This window comes from Indicator indicator, chromosome 11 (assembly GCF_027791375.1).
Source record: "Indicator indicator isolate 239-I01 chromosome 11, UM_Iind_1.1, whole genome shotgun sequence".
Lineage (NCBI taxonomy): Eukaryota > Metazoa > Chordata > Aves > Piciformes > Indicatoridae > Indicator > Indicator indicator.
This window is the reverse complement of record NC_072020.1, coordinates 25,716,845-25,737,991: the sequence shown is the minus strand read 5'-3', so window position 1 is coordinate 25,737,991 and position 21,147 is coordinate 25,716,845. Positions and strand designations below refer to the sequence as shown.

Below are 21,147 nucleotides of genomic sequence, written 5' to 3'. Positions count from 1 at the left end.
GTTGGCTGCCAGAAAATAAAAAGTCAATAAGGCAGGGGGGACGAATGCCTTTCCCCAGAGGAGTTCTGCTGTGATTGTGGGATGGAGGAATAGGAGAAACACATAGATGACAGATGCCTTAAGGAAAAATGCAGAACCTGAAAAATGAAAAAACTTATGTGCTGTGAAGAAGAGCTCTGTTTTCATACTCAGATGCATGCTGCAAGTATACATACACAGTCCAACGGCAAGGCATAGGACACTAGAGAGTTACCTGAGAGCACTCATGCAGAGGGAGCAAGGTATTTTTAGCCTCAAATGAAACTTAAAAAAGAGCTAAAATTAATGTGTATAATCCTGAAGCTTTGATGGACTTCTGTAACACTGTTGACTAGGAAGCACATCTATATTTCATTAGAATAAAGCTCTCATGCTAAAGGTGACCCTACAGGGGGAAATGAGCTTGTGCACTTCTCTGTGGCTTATAAAAAGGCATTAAAATTGTTCTTGCTTAAGCTTAGAAATAAATAGATTAAATTGTCTTGGGTCTTGGGGAAGCAGGTAGCTGGAAGAGAAGAGAACTTTGGTTTTAATTGTAGGCACTCGGCGTTAGAATTACTGTATTTGTTTATACCTTGGTGGCTTCTGACGGCTTCTGTGAATGTGCTGAAGCAGAACACAAATTCACCCTCGTGTCTGAAGGTTTACAAGGGTTGGCATTTATCTCAATTGCTTGTCATGGCTCATGACATGTTTCTTATGTGTTAGAGATGGTAGCTAAAACAAGGATAAAAAGCTGCAAATAGCCTAAGGCTGCAGGCTTTACTCAGTGGCGTAGCTGCACAAGTACATCTGAACCCATCAAAATCTGTCAGGTAGGTGCTCCAGACTGGTGTTAATCCCACCCACAAACAAGATGCCTTGCAATTCTGTGCATCAGTCTAGCTGCTTCTCATGGCAGCATCATCCAGCGAATTCCTTCACCTTTATAGCTAAAGGAATTTCTCTAGCTAGTCATGCAAAGAGTGATTGTTAAGAGGCTCTAGTCCTTGTGTTTCTGAATTCAGGGGCTAATTAAGATAATCACTGCCAAAGTATTTTGATGAGGTAGGAAGAAGATAGCTGCAGCTTCCTCCCAGGCATTGAGGGAGCACTAGCAGGGCAGCCAGAAAAGCTCTGGTGCTTGTATGTGTGTTTGTTCTGTTTTAAGAATGATACTCTGGTTTCCACACCCTGAACAAGGTGCAGATGACACCAAGCAGGGTGGCTATGTTTATGTGCTAGAGGGTAGGGAAGCTTTACAATGGGATCTGGACAGGTTAGCCTGATGGGCCAAGGCTAAATGTATGAAGTTCAACAAGGCCAAGAGCCAGGTCCTGTACTTGGGCCACAATGACCCTGTGGTAAGCTACAGACTTGGGGATGTGTGGTTGGAAAGCTGCAAGTTGGAGAGGGACCTGGGGGTACTGGTTGATAGTCGACTGAACATGAGCCAGAAGTGTGCCCAGGTGGGCAAGAAAGCCAATGGCATCCTGGCTTGGATTAGAAGCAATGCAGCCAGCAGGAACAGGGAGATGATCACCCCCCTGCACTCAGCCCTCAATTACTGTGTGCAGTTCTGGGTCCCTTCCCTCACATAGGAAGGCCATTGAGAACGTGTCCAGGGAAGGGCAATGGGGCTTGTGAAGAGCCTGGATCACATAACCTATGAGGAGCATCTGAGGGATCTGGGGTTGTTCAGTCTGGAGAAGAGGAGGCTGAAAGGAGACCTCATAGTACTCTACAACTACCTGAAGGAGTTTGGAGCAAGGAGGGGTCCAGCCTCTTCTCCTTGGTGTTAAGTGACAGGACTAGAGGAAATGGTTAAAAGCTGTGCCAAGGGAGGTTCAGGCTGGATATCAGGAAATATTTCTTCTTAAGGGTTATCAGACATTGGAATGGTTTGCCCAGGGCAGTAGTGGAGTCACCATCCCTGGGGTGTTCAAGCAGCACATGGACCTGGTGCTTAGGGACATGGTTTAATGTTGACCTTTCAGTGCTGGGTTGAGGGTTAGTCTGGATAATCTTTGAGGTCTCTTCAACCAGGTATATTCTGTGATTCTGTTAGATACTTCTTAATCATGCCATTCTTATATTGACAAACCCCTACTGAGTTTTAATTTTTTAATTTATTTAAAGAGTACTTTACATTGTATTTATAATAATGACTTTTGCAACATATTAACTGTATTTGAGAGCTTCTGGATTACTTCCACCTTGTTCTGACATACACGTGTGGATATCCACCCTTCCCCTTTTGTATTGTGTCTATCAGGACTTTTATTTCAGGGCATATGATTAAATATGAAGCAGTAACTGAGGCTTGAGCTTTGCTGACATGAATGAAAAGGAAGCTGTGAACAGCTATTCCTTCTCCCAGCCCCTGCACCACCTCTACAGCCCTGCTGTCAGAGCTGACTGCGTGACTTGACTTGAACACGCTCCAGGCAATGTCAACCCGGTTAAAAACATGAAAACAGCCAGGCTGGGTCAGGTTAAAAGTCCATCCAGCTCCAATCTTACTGAGTGATCAGTAAGGGATGCTTAGAGCAGAGAAACAGAGCAAGAACCAACAGTTGTTCATATGATGCGCATACTCAGCATCTACCAGTCCGTGCTGGAGGGATTTTGCTGTGCCCACACTGTTGTAGTAGGTAGCCCTTGGTGGACCTTGTCTCCGTTAATTTATTGAGTTGTTTTTCCAGCCTGCTTGTATTCCTGACCTTCATTGTCTCTTGTGGTAGCAAGCCCCACAATTCACACGTGTGGTAGATGAAAGAGTATATTGGTTTGTTTCTCTTAAACATATTCCCCATGACCCTCACTGTGGGCTACCTTACAAAGGGCTACCTTTGGTGATGGAAAGTGGTGAATAATCCATTCCCAGTTCATCATCATACTGTTGAGGATTTTGTGCACCTCTGTCACAATCCTGTGAGTTGTTTCATTTCCAGGCTAAATCACTATTCGTTCTTCATACACGATCTCTTCCATTAGATCTGATCATCTTTGACACATCTATTTTATTATTTTTGAGATGGGGCAGCCAGAGCAGCATGCAGGATTGCAGCTGGAGTTGGCACAAAGTGAGGCTGGCAGCTTCTTATCAGGGTGGGGAGGTGGAGGGATGTGGGAAGGAGCCCAGTAAGACCCTTTTGGCAGCATTAAGCTGTTTTATCAGCTTAGTTAACTCAGGAAACAGCATCTTTATCATTCTTCTCTTTTTCCCAAGTAGCACAGATCCTGTGAAACTTAGTGGTAACTTTGCTCCACAATAATTACCATTAATTTTGCCATTTGGTGCTGTATGAGTGTGCTATGTTATGTCACAACTTTTTTATTCACTTGTAGAACAGAGTTGTTGTACAGACAATGAAAATTGATCTGAATTTGAACTAGATTTGTGCACATTCTTGAAAAATGAGGTTACAAATTCATGATGAAAGGTATTTGCACTTCAGTATTGTGCTTAAGTCTCAAACATATTCAGTACTTTTTAAATGTACAGGTTTTGTAAACAAACACATATGGTATCTCTAGTGTAAAATGTACTCAATTTATTGTCACTTACTTTATGCCACTGAAAAAGGGCATAAAGAAGGATGGAAAAATTTGCTCCTGTTTATGGAATGAGGTGGCAGTCATGTGCCACAGAGGTATGCAGTTTTCCTTGTGGAAAAACTGAGAAAGTATGAAAAGGTTAGTATTAGTAGGATCTTACTGCTTTCCTGTGTCCTCTTATGTCTCTCTTCAGTGGGTTTATTTACTCGACTTGAGTAAATTACAATTCTCATTACAATTTTAAATTTCTCCAAGCATCCACTCCTTTAAAGCAAGGAATAAGAGTTCTTCTGAAAGTGTTACTGGTAGCATTCATGTTGGAGAAATGGCCACTCAAAGTGAAAGTGCAGGAGTGTTACACTTCTGGTAGGTCTCAGCAGCTTTGCTTTTCTTGTGCCCATTGAAATGTGGTTCAGGATAAAAGCTTCACCTTGAAACGTAGCTAGGAGTATTTTAAGTTACATTGTGCTTTAAGGATTTTGTGCTTTGAACTCAACGTGGCCCTGGGCAGCCTGATCTAGTTCTAAGTGTCCCTGTTCACTGCAGGGGGGTTGGACAAGATGGCCTCTGAGGGTCCCTTCCAACCCAATGCAATCTGTGAAATCATGTTGGCTTCTTTAAGTGATCCTTTTAAAACATTTTATACCTTATTGAAGGGTACGCCCACCCCTGGGGACCAATGGCTTGTTGCATCCCAGTACTCCTGAGATCAGGCATGCCAAGAAACCAGCAGCACTTCAGAAGGCTAAAATCAGACCCTTCCTAGCCTTAAAGAGTTGTGTTGGTCAATTAGGAACACTACGTGCAACACACACGCACTGTTCTGTTGTGCCATGGCTGAATTGCAGGTGACTACCTGCTTTATGCCCACCCTGAGCAATGCTGGGGGTAGGAAGTGCCCTGAACAACAGCAGTGAATGGACCTCACAGTTATGCTCACCAGCCTTTGTGTATCCAACAGCTAATGCAAACCAGAACGGACTCCAAGCCTTGGAAGAAGATGGAAAAGAGCTCCAAATTGCATTCTGGTGTGAATTAAATTGGAAGGGATTTTGGCAGCTTATAGCCTGTTTTTTGAAGCTGTTGCAGAACTTTGGGCATAGTTCTTTCTGGGTGATGCACTTCCGTAGAAGAAATGAGCAATGCAGAATGGTTATGTAGGTGACAGATGTTTTGCATGTACACAAAAAGAGATGGCAGGGCAAGGTTGAGGAGACAGTTCTTGTGAAAAAAAAAAAAACCAACAATTCCCAGGTGAATGTTTTGTTTCCAGTGCTCTGGGAGAGGCATTTACAGAGAGTTCACAGAATTTATTCAGAGTCCTCTTTGTTTCCTGCTCCTTTCCTGGCCATGCCCCGAGGATATTTCCATGTAATAGAAGGGTGTTTCGCTTTGCACCAGCCTGCTCAGTGACTGCTCCTACCTCCTTGTCTGATCAGTTCTCAGCAATCATTTTCCTGTGCCTGCTGATCATGTAATGGACTCTTCACCACTCTCCCAATATCTCATTTCAGGCAACATTCACTGCCACTTGTGCATGATATTTAAAGTTAAAAGAACTGTGAGAATGAATGTCTTAAAGCAAAAGAGCTTTCTGCATTCAGCCATCAAGTCATTTTCCTTGAGCTACCCTTGCTACAAAGAACATCACTTTTGTCCATTCCTGTAGTAATCCTACAGTGTTTGCAACTCATTTTCCATTTTATTTCTTCTTGGTAAAAAATTATATGAATCTGTATGCTCACAAAGTGAATGTAAAATGTGAGTTTTCCTTTGTACCTATCACAAAGTGCCATATGTTGAACACCAAACCTCTCTTGACCACATTAACCAACATCAGTTGATTATCTATTAAAAAAATGTCTCCTTTGTTTAGCCAGAGGTGTTTTGCAAATTATGTTCTTCTAATGTACCACCATCATGGATGGAACACAGGCCCTCAAACCCAGATAAAAGGCTTCAGTTCTGATAAATAAAATAAACAGAACTTCCTAACAAAACCAGTTGTACGATAATGTGAAAAGAATAGCAGCATAGGCTCCCTGCCATGATCCTCGGTTGGGAAATACTGTTGGCCTTACTTGGTATGCTCCTTTTTTTTTTGTTTTTAGTTTACAGTGGCTATATAACACAGGCAGGCCTGAGACTCATTTAAACTGAAGTTTGTCCTTCCTGTGGTCATTTAGATGCAGTGGAAGGGAACAGAGCCTTAATGCTGTATAGATCAACAAGACCAAATCTACATCTGTCAGCCTCCTTTCTTACCACACTGGCTTTGCTCTGTTTAGATTGCAAATTCCTACCCTTGCTGTTATCTGTTCCTTTTGATAAACTGCAAAGAGAGGAAGTGTTTTTGCATCATTTTTTGGGAGTCCTGTTTCCTATCTGAGAAATGGCTTGTAGCACTAGGACCCTTGGGAACTTATTTTTCTGTGGGGAAACTAGACCAGCATAATGAGCACCCTCTGTGCAAATTCGATATTGGTTCTACCTAAGGTCAAGCTGAAGTTAATGACCATTTTTTACATACATAAATCAGTTATGAAACCAGCATTGCATTTCATGCTTTTGTAATTTTAAAAAGAAATAGAATGCTTGGAGTAGTGTTATATTAAATTGATTTAAGCCACAAAGCATAAATACCATGAATTCCAAACTAGTGCTTGAGAGAAAGTGGCATCACTGCTACTTGTGCAATAGTCCATTCCCTGGTTTACAATCACCTTTATTCCATCCCATGCTTGCTGTGCTGTCTTAGATGCAGAGGTGCTGAACAATGCTGTAAGCAGGGAGTCTGTCTTTAATAATTTTTGCATTTTCTTTGTTTCTTTAATTAGCTGATTTACTCAGCTGATTGCACAGCTGTCTGGGCAACACCCCCCTAGGGGCCTGCCAACTGTTTCAGAGATATGTGGTGTACTCAGTGATGGGAAATCTGTATGATAATTTGCATATACATATATATGCAGAAATAGTGGGGAGGAATGAGAAAGCTCAAAGGCAATTTTTATGTTGCTAATAAAAGGAAACATGTTAAGCATGAGCTTAAAAAGCTTTCTCTTTTCAGTAATTTCTGGGAAAAGATTACAGTTTCATGGTAAATAAGGAACCGTTTCCCACTTGGAGGGTTTTATTCCTAGGATTATTGCTGTTATTTATATGGAGCCTTTTTTTTTTTTTCTTGTTTTGTTTTGTTTCATTGGTTTTCCCTCTTTAATCTGGAAGATTTAGGAAATAGAGAATATGCATGAGGACCTGGTCTGGCATAAAATAGTTCTCAAGTCTGAGGTTTGTAAAGCATTTACTTGCTGCTCATCTTCCTTTCCACCATTCATCACTAGTGCCTCTTTACATAACCTACAGGCACTGGCTTTTAGTTTCCCCAGCGGTATCAGTATGAGCTGTTCACTTTTTTCCACTCTGATAAATTAATAAGCATCAGCAAACATTATAACACTGTCAAACAGCTCGGAGCTGCTGCAGTAACCAGCCTCTCTAGAGCTCACTGCATATCCCCCACAAAGAACAAGGAATAGAACAATCTCCAGTTTTCAAAATAACCATGTAAGTTTCCCAAAATCATAAAATTATCTTAGAAGTATGTGATTAAAAGGGAAAAAAAAGACCTATTTTTTCTTTTCCCCTCTCTCCCCTCTCTCCCCTCTCTCCCCTCTCTCCCCTCTCTCCCCTCTCTCCCCTCTCTCCCCTCTCTCCCCTCTCTCCCCTCTCTCCCCTCTCTCCCCTCTCTCCCCTCTCTCCCCTCTCTCCCCTCTCTCCCCTCTCTCCCCTCTCTCCCCTCTCTCCCCTCTCTCCCCTCTCTCCCCTCTCTCCCCTTTTTTTTATTTAATTTTTTTCTTTTTTTTCTTCCCCCCTTCCCTCCCCCCCCTGTTCATTTCTGAACAGCTTCATGCTAGCAGCTTCCTCTGGGGACAAAAAAAAAACCCCAAACCTGAACAAAAAGCCACCATTACCACCCAAACCCACGTACCTCTCAAAAAATTTGGGATATAAGAATGATGCTAAAAGTTGTGAGCTTCCCAGCTGCTGCTGATAAATCAATTGGTAGAGGCTGCTGGCAGTTCAGAGCACTGCAGCCTACCTCCAGGAATATTCTTACAGATTCCTGAAGTTTTTTTCAACAGTGATAGTGTGACAGGGACAGAAAAATGGGCTATAACCATCCAGCATGGATAAGACTGTGAAAATCTGTTGTCTTGTCAAATAAAGTTCTTCTGTTCAGAAGTAGGCTTTTTACCACTTCCAAGGTATGTGTCTCTCCTCTCTGTAGAGGGCAAGTGGATGGCTTTTGCTTACAGGCTAGAAAAAGGAGATGCATATATGAATTTTGATCACACAGTACTGGAAAGATTGAAATCTTGCAAAGGGCAGAGTGGTTTGATGTTCTGGGATGTTAGCAGGTTAAAGAACAACACTAAATAATAAATGAGTATCCTCATTTGAAACGAAGGAGCATCACTGAAAACATGAGGGACAGAGCCTTAAGGGTGACTGAGGTTTGTAGGATGAGCAGAGCAGCTTCTGGAGCAGCTGTGGGGACAGTGAACTGCTTATCCAGCCCCTGTCCGGGTGAACATAGCAGTGTCTGCAGCTGGGATCCTGCAGGATTGGGCTGCTCCTGAGGCTATGCCTGAGGGTTTACAACATGCTAAGCAAGTTCGGTCTTGGGAGCAGCCTAGGGCAGTGCAGAGAGAAACTGCTTGTCTGCCAAGGGCTACGTTTATGGGCTCCCCACCCTCGAAAGGGGTAGGCAGTCCTGGTCCTGCAGCTGGACTTCACAGCAAGCTCAAGGGCTGGAGTTGTGAGGCACAAGGGGTCTAGCAGCAATGCCAGCTTGCAGAGTGCCGTGTCTACTGCCCTGCCTGCTGCTTGGGAGCCCTGTTCTCAAGCATGTCATCAAAGGAGCCAGCTTCAAATCCGTTACCAATCAATAAAGCCAAAATATTTTGTGATGATACAGAGAGGGAATAGTAAGTACAGAAGCTGTGAAACAGCCAGCAGCGCTGGGGAGCTAAGTTGGCTCTCTGTCCTGGAATGGCCATGTGGGTGCCACTCAGAGTGAGGTGCTTACAGATGGACAGATGTCCCTGCCTGCTACTAAGCAGCAAAATGGTTAACCGTGATGGCAGGTCGTGTCTTAAGTATTTAAATAATTAGCTTTCACAGTTAACACCCTATTGAGCCAAAGGGAGGAAGTTCACACCTCTCCTGGTGTTATTGTTCCAGTCTGGCTGGCTGCAGTGGCAGAATGAGCTAGTGCCTTGGTTTGTGTTGTGAAGGTTATCTTTGCAGCCAGAAGGGTAGAAAGAAGAAACTTCATTTACAGAAAAGGAAGAAAGCACAATGCAGCAAAACCTCTGGGAAGATTGCAGTGCTGTGGGTTCCAGGAGTTGGTTTATGTGTGGATTTTTTTTTAACTGTCCTTTCTGCTCTCAGTTGCATTAAAATTCTATATTGAATAAGACAAATTATTAAAATAAAACAAGGCACATTATGTTATGTGACTTTTAAAAATCTTACTCATCAAACACAATTAATTTACCTTCAAGTTTGGGGACATAAAGAGCAATTATCTGTGTATATATTGCTATAAGAGCAATATTGGGGAGATATTGCTCTGTGGGTAATGCTGGTAGGATTCTTCCATAGGCAGGAAAAGTCCTATAGTACTGCAGGTGGCTGTTGTGACCCTCACTGCATGCCAGTCTGTCTAGCTAAGGTGAGTCCTTTAGCATGGCTGTAATACTCCATGCTGGAGAGGAAGGCAAATCCTTTCCAATGCTTTTAAACTTTGTAGTGTGTCCGTAAAAGCAGGGGACCACTGTTGGCTGGTGATGGTGACACAAAGAATGTGTTCAGTTCCAGTGTTAGTCATGGTTACATTCTTTGTCCTTTCACAGCTCTGTGTGATGGCTGATTCTGCTGAGGTAGTGAAGTACAAAATTATTTTCTCTTGTTTCTTCTTTCTTTGTTATTTTTTTCTGCTGATTTGGTGAGCTGAAATGGGATTACAAAGGGACAACGCTCTCTCCCACAAGAATTTTCTGTTCCAAAATTAGTTTATAGAAGAATCTGCTAGCAAAATCTCAGCTTTGGTCCCTGGGGACACAAGGAACTTGGATCAAATGATGGCCCTTGAAATCCTTAAGCAACCATAAAAAATCAACGTCTTGGAATTCCCTAAGCTAGTTTGCAAATGGACATATTTGAACCACATATTTACAAGCTAATGCTCATTTAACATCATCTTCTTTCCTTCATGGTGGCTTCTCCAAGAAGGAGAAATGCTGCAGGTAGAAAAGGGAATGGGTGACTCTCTGTTTCTTTGCATTCTTTCCCTGTCTCTCTACTCAAGCCTGACACCAAAGGTAGCATGCAAGTAGATCAGGGTAAACCACCTTTGCCTTTCCCTGGTGCTGCTGCTTTGTAAGACGTGCTGGGGTATTAATATCAGGGAGCAGAGCTGGGTTCATGCTGATGGAGAAGGAAGGGCTTGGCACAGCTCCAAAGTTCACAACTTTTTTGTATGTACATCACAGTTTTAAGGGAAATGTCCCAGCACCAACAGTCGCCTGGGAAATACTTTCCCATCCCACCCTAACCTTCCGCCTGCTTTTCCTGCAGCTGAATTTGCAACATCAAGTCTTTTTCTTAAGAACTAAATGGGTACCTTACACTAAGTGCTAAATTATCCTTGAATTCCTTTATTTTATGTGAGAAATTGTAGTGTGTGCACAAGAGTCTATGAGGGCAGTGCCTGGACAAATTCAAGAGGCGTCTGTTAGTTGTTACGGGGTTAAGAGGCACACTGTGTGTAGAAATGCAGCAGTTGGATTCTTATGTGTGTGTGACAGTCCCCAGTAACATAAATTTCTGAATACACTGGAGTATTTTAAGAAATTTGTGGTTTGTTTTGTTTTCTGTATTTATAGGCAAAACATGTAATAACCTTTTCATACAGAAATCAAGAAAATATAATGAAGAGTTGTTATTCATCTGTATGGCCACTACAGCCTTCAAGGGACTATGTTCTTGTGATGGAGAAAAATATATGAGATTGTGATTCCTTCAGCATTGTTTCCTGAGTGTAATTAAATGGTTCAGTTGTGGCTGCTTTTTATGAGTTTGGGATAAGAGGCAGAAAGGACACAAAAATCAAGTTTGTGATGGAAATTTCATGAAAAAGAGGCCAACTGCTCCCTCTCTCCCAAGAGGGCTGCAAGAACGTCAGTGTGAGGTCGGAGATTATTTTTTGCTTTAAGAAAATATTTACTGATTCTTTCCTGCATTCCTTACACAGTCTAAACAACATTAAAGCCAAGATCTAGCTGTGGATTATGAACTTTTAAAGTTTTTTTTTAGAGTTGAGCTGTGAAATTACTGATAAAACCAGCCCTTTTAATTTAATTTTTATTAAACCCCTTTAATTAGGGTGCATCAAAACTGAGATAATTTTCTCATCATCTTTAACACTGCTCGTTCCATTTTTTTTTCAGCAGCCAAAGGTACCTGTATGATTCCTTTTCTCTTTCCCTGTGTTCTGGGTAAAAGATATTACTGCCCTCAACCCTGGGTGTTTGCTGCTTGTCACTGGTTCATCTGTTTGTTAATCAGCCAGCCCAGCTAGGTTAGCAACAGCATGCTGCTCTTTGAAGGTCCACCTGTTTACTTTGATTGAAGATGCTCTGGGGTGCTTGCCCTGGCATTGGTCAGGGAAGAGGGCACTTGTAACAGAGGCCAATGACAAGAAGCCAGTTGACAGCCACTAACCTTTTCCCCTGGCACAGCTGTTTGTGGAGCACACATCTGCTCAGGCTTGTCAGAAAAGCTGGCTGGATCAATGAAAATCACTTAAACCTAGACTCGTGGTCTTGTTGCTAGGAAGGTGCCACTCCTCTAAATACAGTGATTAATAGCCAGTGTCTGAAGGGATTCTTTGCTCATCAGAGGCTACAGCAAATTGATTTTGGGAGAAATCAGAAAACTGGAAGGAGAGTTGGGGAAATGTTGGATTTATGTTAACACAGCCACAGACTTAGACAATTTGCTCAAACAAACATTTTTTTAATCATTCATTAACACCTTCCAGAATTGCAGCTTTCATAGCTCATGCTTGTTGTTCTAACTAGTGTTTGACTGATGTCCTGAACCCTCTGCATCTCCCACAACAGCAGGGGGTAGAATGGGGTCACACACATGTAGAAGAGGAGGGTGAGGGCAGAACTCATTGCTCTCTTCAGCTGCCTGAAGGAAGGTTGGAGTAGGGAGGGAGCCAGCCTCTTCTCCTTGGTGACAAGTGTCAGGACTAGAGGAAATGGTTACAAGCTGTGCCAGGGGAGCTTTAGACTGGATATTAGGCAATACATCTTCACTGAAAGGCTTATCTAACATTGGAATGGTCTGCCCAGGGGCAGTGGTGAAATCACCATCCTTGGGGTGTTCAAGCAGCGTGTGGACCTGGTGCTTAGGGACATGGTTTAATGTTGACCGTTCAGGGCTGGGTTGAGGGTTAGAGTGGACGATCTTTGAGATCTCTTCCAACCAGATATATTCTGTGATTCTGTCTGCAAGAAGATGGGGCAGCTCTTGGACAGGAAGACTGGGAGGTGGGTTATAAGGAAAGGGACTGCACAGAGCCCCAGCCTAGTTGGATGGAAGCACTGACCTGCACTATAAAAGTTGGGGCCACACAGGGCTATTGAGGCAATCACTTTGATTACTACTTTTCCAGCCTGGGGCAGACATATATATATGCCAGTGTCCCAAGGGCATTTTGATTTTGCCTAGCTTTAAATGCTGCTGGGATACAATCCCCATTACACATGCTATGTGTTACAGCTATAGATTGACCCTGTGTTTTTAGCATTCATCTTGAATTTCAGAGGTTGACTGGTAAAGTGGTGCTGGCAAACCCACTAGTGAAGATTTATACCAGGCTTCTGTTTTCCTTTTATAACAGATTAAAAAAGATCCCCGAATGGAATAAACTGTATTGACAAAACTACTTCCCCACCCCCTGCTCTTTTATAATTACTTTTTTATTACCTTTTTTATTTTTTTTTAATGGTATAGCTGTGGGGGAAGAAGGAATAATTATACCCTGTATGAATATTATCAGAAATCCTGCAGTTAAAAAAAAAAAAACCTATGCTTAATTTTGGGGGTCAAGAATGGTGTAAAGTTACTTTCCTGTTAAGTTACTGGATACTGCCTACAGGTTTGGCTGCATTTTGTCTGCAGGAGACCCAGAGCACCCAGTGAAATACAAGACAGATCTCAGGGTTCACCTTACATCTGTTAGCTCAGATATGTTAACCTGGTTGTATGTCTAAAGATTCCGGCTGGAGGTTGAGGAGAGCTTAGGTGAGGGTGGCTAATGAAAGTAGTACTGCCACTTCTATGACTCGTGGTCACCAATCAAACTCGGGCTGCTTCAGCTCACAGACATAGCTGTAAGGCAAAACAGGAGCGGTGATCCTTGTCTGAGAACACCGTGCTGTGGGCTGTGACTGTTCAGATATAGCCTTATGACCAGCTTAGGTGCCCAGGGGTGAAGGAGAAAGGTGGTGGAAAAGTAGAAGTACACAAGCAAGCACCCAAGCTGCTCATCCATCAAAGCCATGAGCTTGGCATTGCTCAGGAAATGGATTTGCCAGCTCCTCTGCTTCAAGGACGCTTTTATTGTCACAACTGCTGTGGTTATACTGGCAAATCATCTGATGTTTACGCAAGATTGATGTTTGAGTGTGGTGCTTGTAAGTAAATGAGCATGGTGTAAGGTAAAGTCGCTTCGCACTTGTTTCATTTGGTCTGACTCTTCTAACCTGCCATATGTCAAATTTGAGAGTGGTTTGAGGTTTTAATGCCCCACCAAAATACAGCAGGTGGGCATGTTGGCTGGAAGGGTATCTTGGGCTATAGCTGTTTGCAATATGGAAGTCTGATGCGTCTCTTCAAAAGCAGCCCTTGTTTCTTTAGCTAGGGAAACTGATATCTCTGGTTGCTCTCTGTCCAGAGCTTACATGCCTGATCCAAACCTATTTTGTTTGAAATCTGGCGCAACTCACTGGTGTTAAGCAATGTTAACTAAGCAAAGTTACTGCTTTCTCTTACTGTGCCAGCAGTGAGTAACCTTCAGCAGATCCTCTTCTGCTACCATTTATTTTCAGAGATGACTTCCATGGATAGTAGTGGTGTTTGTTAAGATTCACATCACTTTGCTTATAAAGAATTTCCTAAGGCTGAAGTGAAGGATAAATATTTTTATTTTATTTAGTCTGAATTGACATTCTTGCAATATAATGAAAATAAAGGGATGGCTGGTTTTAATCCTTTACGAGTCATCAGGTCTTGTTATAATATATAGAAAAGTAGAGTTTCCTTAAACTCCATTTTACAGGACTAACAGTAGGCAGACTATAAGTATACGGTACTGCATTTTACTTCCTGGGAGAAATAAGGTATTCCTTATTTAGGATTTATCCAAAATCCAATAAGGTAAACCTTGTAGGTTTTTTCCAAAACCACTCACAGAGTTAACAGGAAAGGTAAATTTGGAGTAAGGTTTCTTGAATGATCATCTTCTGTGGTGTAAACTGGACCATGCTGCTTTGCTGCTGCTTCTGGTTTAAACCTGCCTGCTTCCAATACCTTCTCTCTTTCTTATTGTAGCAATCCATCAAAATGAAGAAAACAACAGTCAAGAAATAAAAGGACTAGAAGAGCTCAAGGATACCTCTGATGCTCAGGTAAATGTGTATGATTAATGGTGTCTTGGGAACTTTTTCAGATCCACAAGATGAAGGATCTGCTTTCAGTAGCTCTGGGAAATGGATTTTCCTTGATGTTCTGCACAGGGAGCCTGTAGGAAGGAGAAAGTCTGCTGGATCTTGTCTTACGTGACTATTTAGAATAAGATTGATGATTACTCTGGGAATTAATGCCATGATATTGCAATCACACAGTATTCTTCAACTATCTCTCTGCTCTTTTTAGATAATACACATAGCATATAGCAGATGTGAAAATAAAATGAGATGCGTTTTGGGAGGCAAGGGCATGTGACATTTTGATTGAATTTTAATCACTGTAAATAGACATGCAATGAAATGAGGATACTTATTAGTCACTCGAGTGTGAGCAACTATCTTTTTCTTTCCTTCCCAAACTGCCCTCATTTACAACAAAGATATTGCTCAGGAGAAGCTTAACTGCCTTTTAGCATATTTTATTATAGAGTTGCTTACCCTTTTTAATTCTGAGAATAACTTTTGGTTAATCTACAGTTCACTCATTCAGTTCATGCATTCAAACTGTGCAAATGTATTGCTTATTGCATTGGCACTGATTATCGCTTTTAATTTAAGATGGATTTCTCCCAGTCTTGACTGGTTTTGTGTGGGGATTTTTTTTTGTTTGTTTGGGGTGTTGGTGTTTTGTTTTGTTTTGTTTGTTTGTTTGGGGTTTATGTTGTGTTTTTTTTCTTCCATTCCTCTTGCAAATCTTACGTCCCCCATCAGTTGCCACCTTTTCTCTTTCCTGCATGTGCAACTTTGCAGTTTTTGTCTCTGATTTATCTCGTAACACCTGGCCCTGCTAAAATGCTATATGTGGCAAAGACAGGATTTGCTCAGCTTTTATCTGGCTGGAAACCAGCTTCTGAAAATTGAAAGAATTTAAACCACATAAAAAAAAAAAAAGTTATTAAATGAGCAGTTAACACCAGTGTTGAAGTTCCCAACTGGCAAGCAGGAGAGCAGGAGCGTTATCAAAGCGGCTGTTGCTCCGGTTTGTTTGTCGATGTCATAAAAACACCATCCTGCATTTGCCCAATGCAGCGTGGTTTAAGGGTGTGAATAATTATTTCTCTTTATTTTGGTTCACTTTAGTGAGCGTCCATATCACTGGAGCAAAGCAAATGCTCTTCCTGAGGCAGTGGCATATGGTTTTCAGTCTTCAGGTTGATCAAAGGTGAAGCCTTTAATAATCAGAGTGTTTTCACCAGACACAGAGGTACACTGGGAAGAAAACAAGCCATATAAACCTCTTCTGCTGGTAGAGTTGAAGGGTGTGGTGCCTGCTCTGAACACCACTCTGCAGGACATAGGCTTGACTTACATTGGAGTTGGTTGACAAAACCGGTGGAAGTGTGGAAAAACTTAAGTACAGAGATTTTTAAGACCAAGCATGCTGTAAACAATGTAAATAATGTAAAAAACCCTAAATATATCCCATCCTGTTTGCCTAGCGCTGGCTTAATTCACCTCCATGTCACTGCCAGCATATTTATTTATGGCCTTTGCAAAGGAAATATTTTCCAATAGATATGCTGAAACAGAAAATGTGTTGTCAGCATCTTTCCTTTTCCAACCTCAGTAGTGACTAATTTACTTTCCATCCCATTAAATGTTTTTTATTCCAAATATTGCATAAACACCTTTAATTATAATACTTTTGTGCTGTGAATGTTAGTAAAGCCTTAATACAGAGCTCTTATATTCTTTTATAGTTCAATAAATTAAAGCCAGTTACCTGAAAGAGGTCGTAGTGAGGTGTGGGTTGGTCTCTTCTCTGTAGTATCAAGTGATAGAATGAGAGGAATGGCCTGACATTGTGCCAGGATTTAGTTTGGATATTAGGATTGGAATTCTCTTTACTGAGGACATGGTCAGGCATTGGAATAGGTTGCCTGGGGAAGTGGTGGAGTCACTGTCCCTGGAGGCATTCAAAAAACATGTGAACATGGAACTTCAGAACATGATTTAGTGGCCATGGTGGTGTTAGGTTGATGGTTGGACTTGATCTTAGAGGCCTTTTCTGACTGAAACATTTCTATGATTTGATGAGAATATGCAACTTTGTGATTTTCACCCTCACTTAAGTTAGCACGTGTAGCTCTGCTGGTGCATGTGAATTAGAGGACTAAGAACCAATAGCTAAGAATGTGGGGGTTTGGAGGGTGTGTGCCAGCACAAAATACAAACCAAAACTGCACTTTGCAGATAGGACAGCTTGCCTTTGCCCTTTCATCTGACAAAGAGCTTCAAAGATATTGTTTTAAAATTAAATTTATGTTGACAAGTGAAAATAAGGAGTAATACTAATATTTTCCCAACCAGCTTTTAGAAGCTGTCACCAATTCATTCATTAGTTGCCCTAGATGCTTTCTTACAAGTATTTAATGGAAAGATTTATGGTGGAAAGGCAACATAGCTGAGGAAATCACAATTAAAAGTGAGGGATTAATATATTTCTTCTTAATTAGGAAAAAGCATGTTTAACCTTTTGTATTTAAAGCACATTCTTTACTCCCAGAGCCAAGCATGTGCAATAAGCTTGATAATACCTTAGCCCTACCAGAAGTTTTTTGGTTGACCTCTTATCCTCTGGAAACCAAATAATGTTCTGTGCAATTCTTTACATTTAAAAAATAGTTGAGGGAGGAGAAAATATGTTAAAATGTAAGATTTCTTCTTGGTGATTATTTGGAACAGGAAAATATGATTCTTGAATCAAATTACCAGTTTGAATACAGACCATGTTTATGCTGGGGCTAATGGGCTTGTGTCTAGATTTCTTCCTTGGGACGCTCATCCTCAGGGTGCTCAGCAGCAGTAATATACTCTGAACACAGGCCGAGGGCAAGGGTGTGAAAGTGAGGCCCATGTGTTCAAAAAGTTGTTGCTCTCTGGGATGTTTCTTCCACTGGAACATGGTGAAGCCAACTGTTACTCTGAAGCGGAATGCCCCCTTCCACATAAGCAGTTTTAACCATTGGATTTTACTTCATCCACTGAAGATCAATATGTATTTGTTCAGCAGAGTGAACAGTACATTTATGTCAATGTCCAGCTGACATTTGAAGTACAGGGACTGGCCACCATCTATGCCACTTGTAGGTCATGGTCTGAATTGTCTGGGCACAACATGACGGTGTGAAAAGAGACTCCATAGTGCTAAAATCCCAGATCTCGATAAACTGTAAATCTTTATAGACCCAAAGTCCTAATAGGGCATTGGACAGACAGACATTTGGGGCTATCTTTAGCATACAAGCCTGGGGAGATTACAGCACACAGATCTTATATTTCCTGCTAGAAGCATCTTAAAGCCATGAAACCTGCAGGTTTGTCTCTTTATGTCCCCAAGCCATCAAAGTGTTGTGAAGGGCAGGCATCAGGCCTAAAGCTAAGTCTGTGATGATTGCCTAGATTCCCTTTGTAAATTTCTGGAGATAAAGGAAAATTTTGGGAAGCATTTCATGAAATCATTTAAAAATGTCTACTACAGAGTGAAAAAAAAACAATTATTTTCTTTAGTTTCTCCTTTTCTCTAGTGATCAAACTACTTTGGACAGCTGGTTCAGCATATTCTTCCACTTTTGATAAAGTCAGTCTCTCTCCTGATCAGCAGGTGATAAATGGTGTGTCAGAACTGTTTATGTATCAATGTCTTTGGATTGAAATCTCATAGAAAATATAAGTACCTTCAGATTAGGTGCTGCTCTTTGTTTTCTTGGTGGATATCTGACCTTCAAAGCATGGCGTAGGTTCCTTGTGGGAAAGCTGTGTTCCTCAGGAGGCTGAGTGCCAAAGAAAGGACATGCAAAACACTGGTTGCCTCTGAAATTCTTTCCTCCAGAGCACAAGTGTCTGACACAGGCTTGCGAGGAGATGCCTTCATCCAGACTGGAGGAATGCAGGCATATAAACATTTCTTTCAAATAATTCAGCAAGGATGACTCTTTTCTTTCAGTCAGCATTAAAACACTTATTCAGAAAGTAGATTTGTTTTCCCCACAGATGAAGAAACTTTAACCCCTGTTTCTGTTTTCCTATAAGAAACCTACAGTGAACTGTAGGATGGTCTGGGTTGGTACTCTCACAGCTTTGGCTGTCATGGGCAGGAGTTTCTCAAGGCTAAAGAGTCTCCATGGCACTATGGATTAGTGGTCAAGGCATCCCTGGCTTTTGGTCCTGACACGTGAGATGTTTTGGGAATTTTGGAGCAGATATCAATTCAGTTAGAATTAGGATAAACAGTACAAAGAGAAGGGTGGAGGAAGTGGGGGAAAAGATTTATTTGCAGATTGCCTGCAAAGCCATATCAATACCATAGACATGGCACAAGCCTGGCCCTCCCAAGGCATATGCTGTTCCCATCAGGAAACACCTGGGATAATAAAAGCTGTGTGGTATCATCAAGCCAGGTCTCAGTTATGCAGAGGCTCTATCCATGACCAAACAGCAGACAGTGATAGGAGCTACTGACTTTGCAGGAAGCAGTTTAGCCCTTATCAGCTAACTTTGTGATGGGTCTAACATGCCTGTGTGCAAGCATGAATCTGCCTACAGAGATAAATATATATCACAGTACATTAGAGGTTGGAAGGAACCTCGGGTCCCTAGACATCGGGTCTAACCCTCCTGCCAAAGCAGGACCACTTAGGGTACTCCACACAGGAATGCATCCAGGTGGGTTTTGAAAGTTTCCAGAGAAGGAGACTCCACAACCTCTCTGGGCAGCCTGTTCCAGTGCTCCATGACCCTTACTGTAAAGAGGTTTCTCCTCATGTTGAGGTGAAATCTTCTATGTTCAAGCTTGAACCTGTTGTTTCTTGTCTTAGTGTGCATCATCAAAAAGAGTTCGGTCCCCACCACTTGACACCTACCTCTCAGCTATTGATAGACATTGATCAGATCCCCTCTCAGTCTTCTCTTCTCAAGACTAAACAGCCCCAGGGCTCTCAGTCTCTCTTCATAGGGGAGATACTCAAGTCCCCTAATCATCCTCATGGCTCTCTGTTGGATTCTCTCCAGCAGTTCTCTGTCTTTCTTGAACTGGGGAGCCCAAAACTGGAGAGAGTATTCCAGGTGTGGTCTCACCAGGGCAGAGTAGGGAGGCAGAAGAACTTCCCTAGACCTGCTGGACAAACTTCTCTTGATGCACCCTGTATATGTATATGTGTGGCATTTTTATAAAGCAACCTGTGCTGAATGTTTTGACAAAACACTGTTGGCATAGCTTGAATAAGTGGCAGAATATTACCCCAAAGATAAACTGAAAAAGTAGTTCTAACATAGTTTTTAAGGCAAATCTCATTTTCTTCCCTAAACAAAACCTGGAGATACTGATTTGTTATTTACAGAATAGATAAATACAACACAAGTGTCTTTGACCTCTTGGGGCTTGCATATGTGAAAAATGGTTGGAGTGGGAGCGGAGGGAGTTGTAGCCTGTTATTTTTAGGAGTGCCTTGTGTTGCACTTCATTTTTTTTCCAGGGCTGTTCCTGGCTAACTTTCCCATGAGTTTTTAACCTCTTGCTCTTGTTCTCTTATGTAACAGGAAACAGGCTGACAGGAACAAATAAAACACAGCGTATCTGATAGTCACACTCACAGGAGCGGTTGATTTAGTTAGCTCTGCCTTTGCTCCTCCAAAGTAGATACATTTGGAGATTCGGATGTGCCTCAGCTCCTCTCCAGTTGTTTCCCTGGAAGCAGCAACTTGTTTCTGTTCAAGCTCCTCAAATATGAGAAAACAGCTGCGTTTCTTTTAAGCTTGAAATTTGTGGCGGTGTCATGTCCTGGGACTGCGGATTTAAGTATCTGTTTGCTCTTTCTCCCACCCTTAAGGCAGGGGTTTTGTGCAAGCTTCAGGGGAGAGATGACATCGGACGGATCGAGCTGGTCCAGAAGCTGGCGAGAGAAAACTGCCAGTTTTTGCAGGCGGATAGGAAGCCACCGGAGAAGGCAGAGCAAGTAAGGCATTTCTTGTTTGGGTTGGTTGGTTGTTTCTTTCTGGTGTGGGAGGGAGATTTAGGTCACAAAACTGAAATAGTAAAGCTGATGGTCAGAATCCAGGGCACACATTACTGATGGAGCTGCAGCCGCTCTCCGCTGGCATTTACATTTCTCTGAAGTGCGTTCAGTTCAATAGTTGTCAATAGCACACTTGAATTATTGTGTTGTCATTAACTGTCAGTTACTGTTGTTAATATCTTGCACACATCTGAAACAGAAGATGGTTTCAGGATGGTTTCTACCAAATTGTTGCATGTGATTATGAAATATTTGGCTTTTAGGTTTTATTTCAATAATGTGTAAGGCATATGAGTGCTTTAACTGCTTACCTTAAGTTGTCTTAAAATTTCTTTGTTACTGGTGTGTTTGGAGGCAAGCCTGGCTGAAGCTTTTCAGTCTGAATTAAAAAGGGTGATCTGGAGAGAGAATTCAGCTGTTTCTTTTTTAAAAATAGTGTTTTCAACCAAAAGTGACACTGAAGAAAGCAGCATTCTGTTTAATGCTTCTAAAAGCAGTTACTGAGATGTTAATAACCGGATTGAAAATGCATTAAAACTCGACTGCTCTGCTTATAGCGCAATGTATCCTCATTTTGTTCTCCTGGTAAAGGGTTTCTATTCTGATTGCATATTCATCTAAAGGTGCCAAGATAATAACTGCAAGAAACAACAAAAATCCCACTTACTTTTCATGTGTCTTGCTGTAATTTACATGTAATCTATTCTATTTTCTCCTTACTGGACAGC

At 41.8% G+C, this 21,147-nt stretch overlaps 1 protein-coding gene across 2 annotated transcripts in view; it reads left to right on the top strand.

Moving 5' to 3' along the window:
- RAPGEF5 (Rap guanine nucleotide exchange factor 5) overlaps positions 1 to 21,147 on the top strand; it is a 165,393-nt gene that overhangs the window by 49,916 nt on the left and 94,330 nt on the right. For both annotated transcript variants that reach the window (XM_054385178.1, XM_054385179.1), the window contains exons 8-9: positions 14,269 to 14,345; positions 20,234 to 20,359. In XM_054385178.1, the coding sequence (XP_054241153.1) occupies positions 14,269 to 14,345; positions 20,234 to 20,359 (203 nt within the window). The remainder of the gene's footprint in view (positions 1 to 14,268; positions 14,346 to 20,233; positions 20,360 to 21,147) is intronic.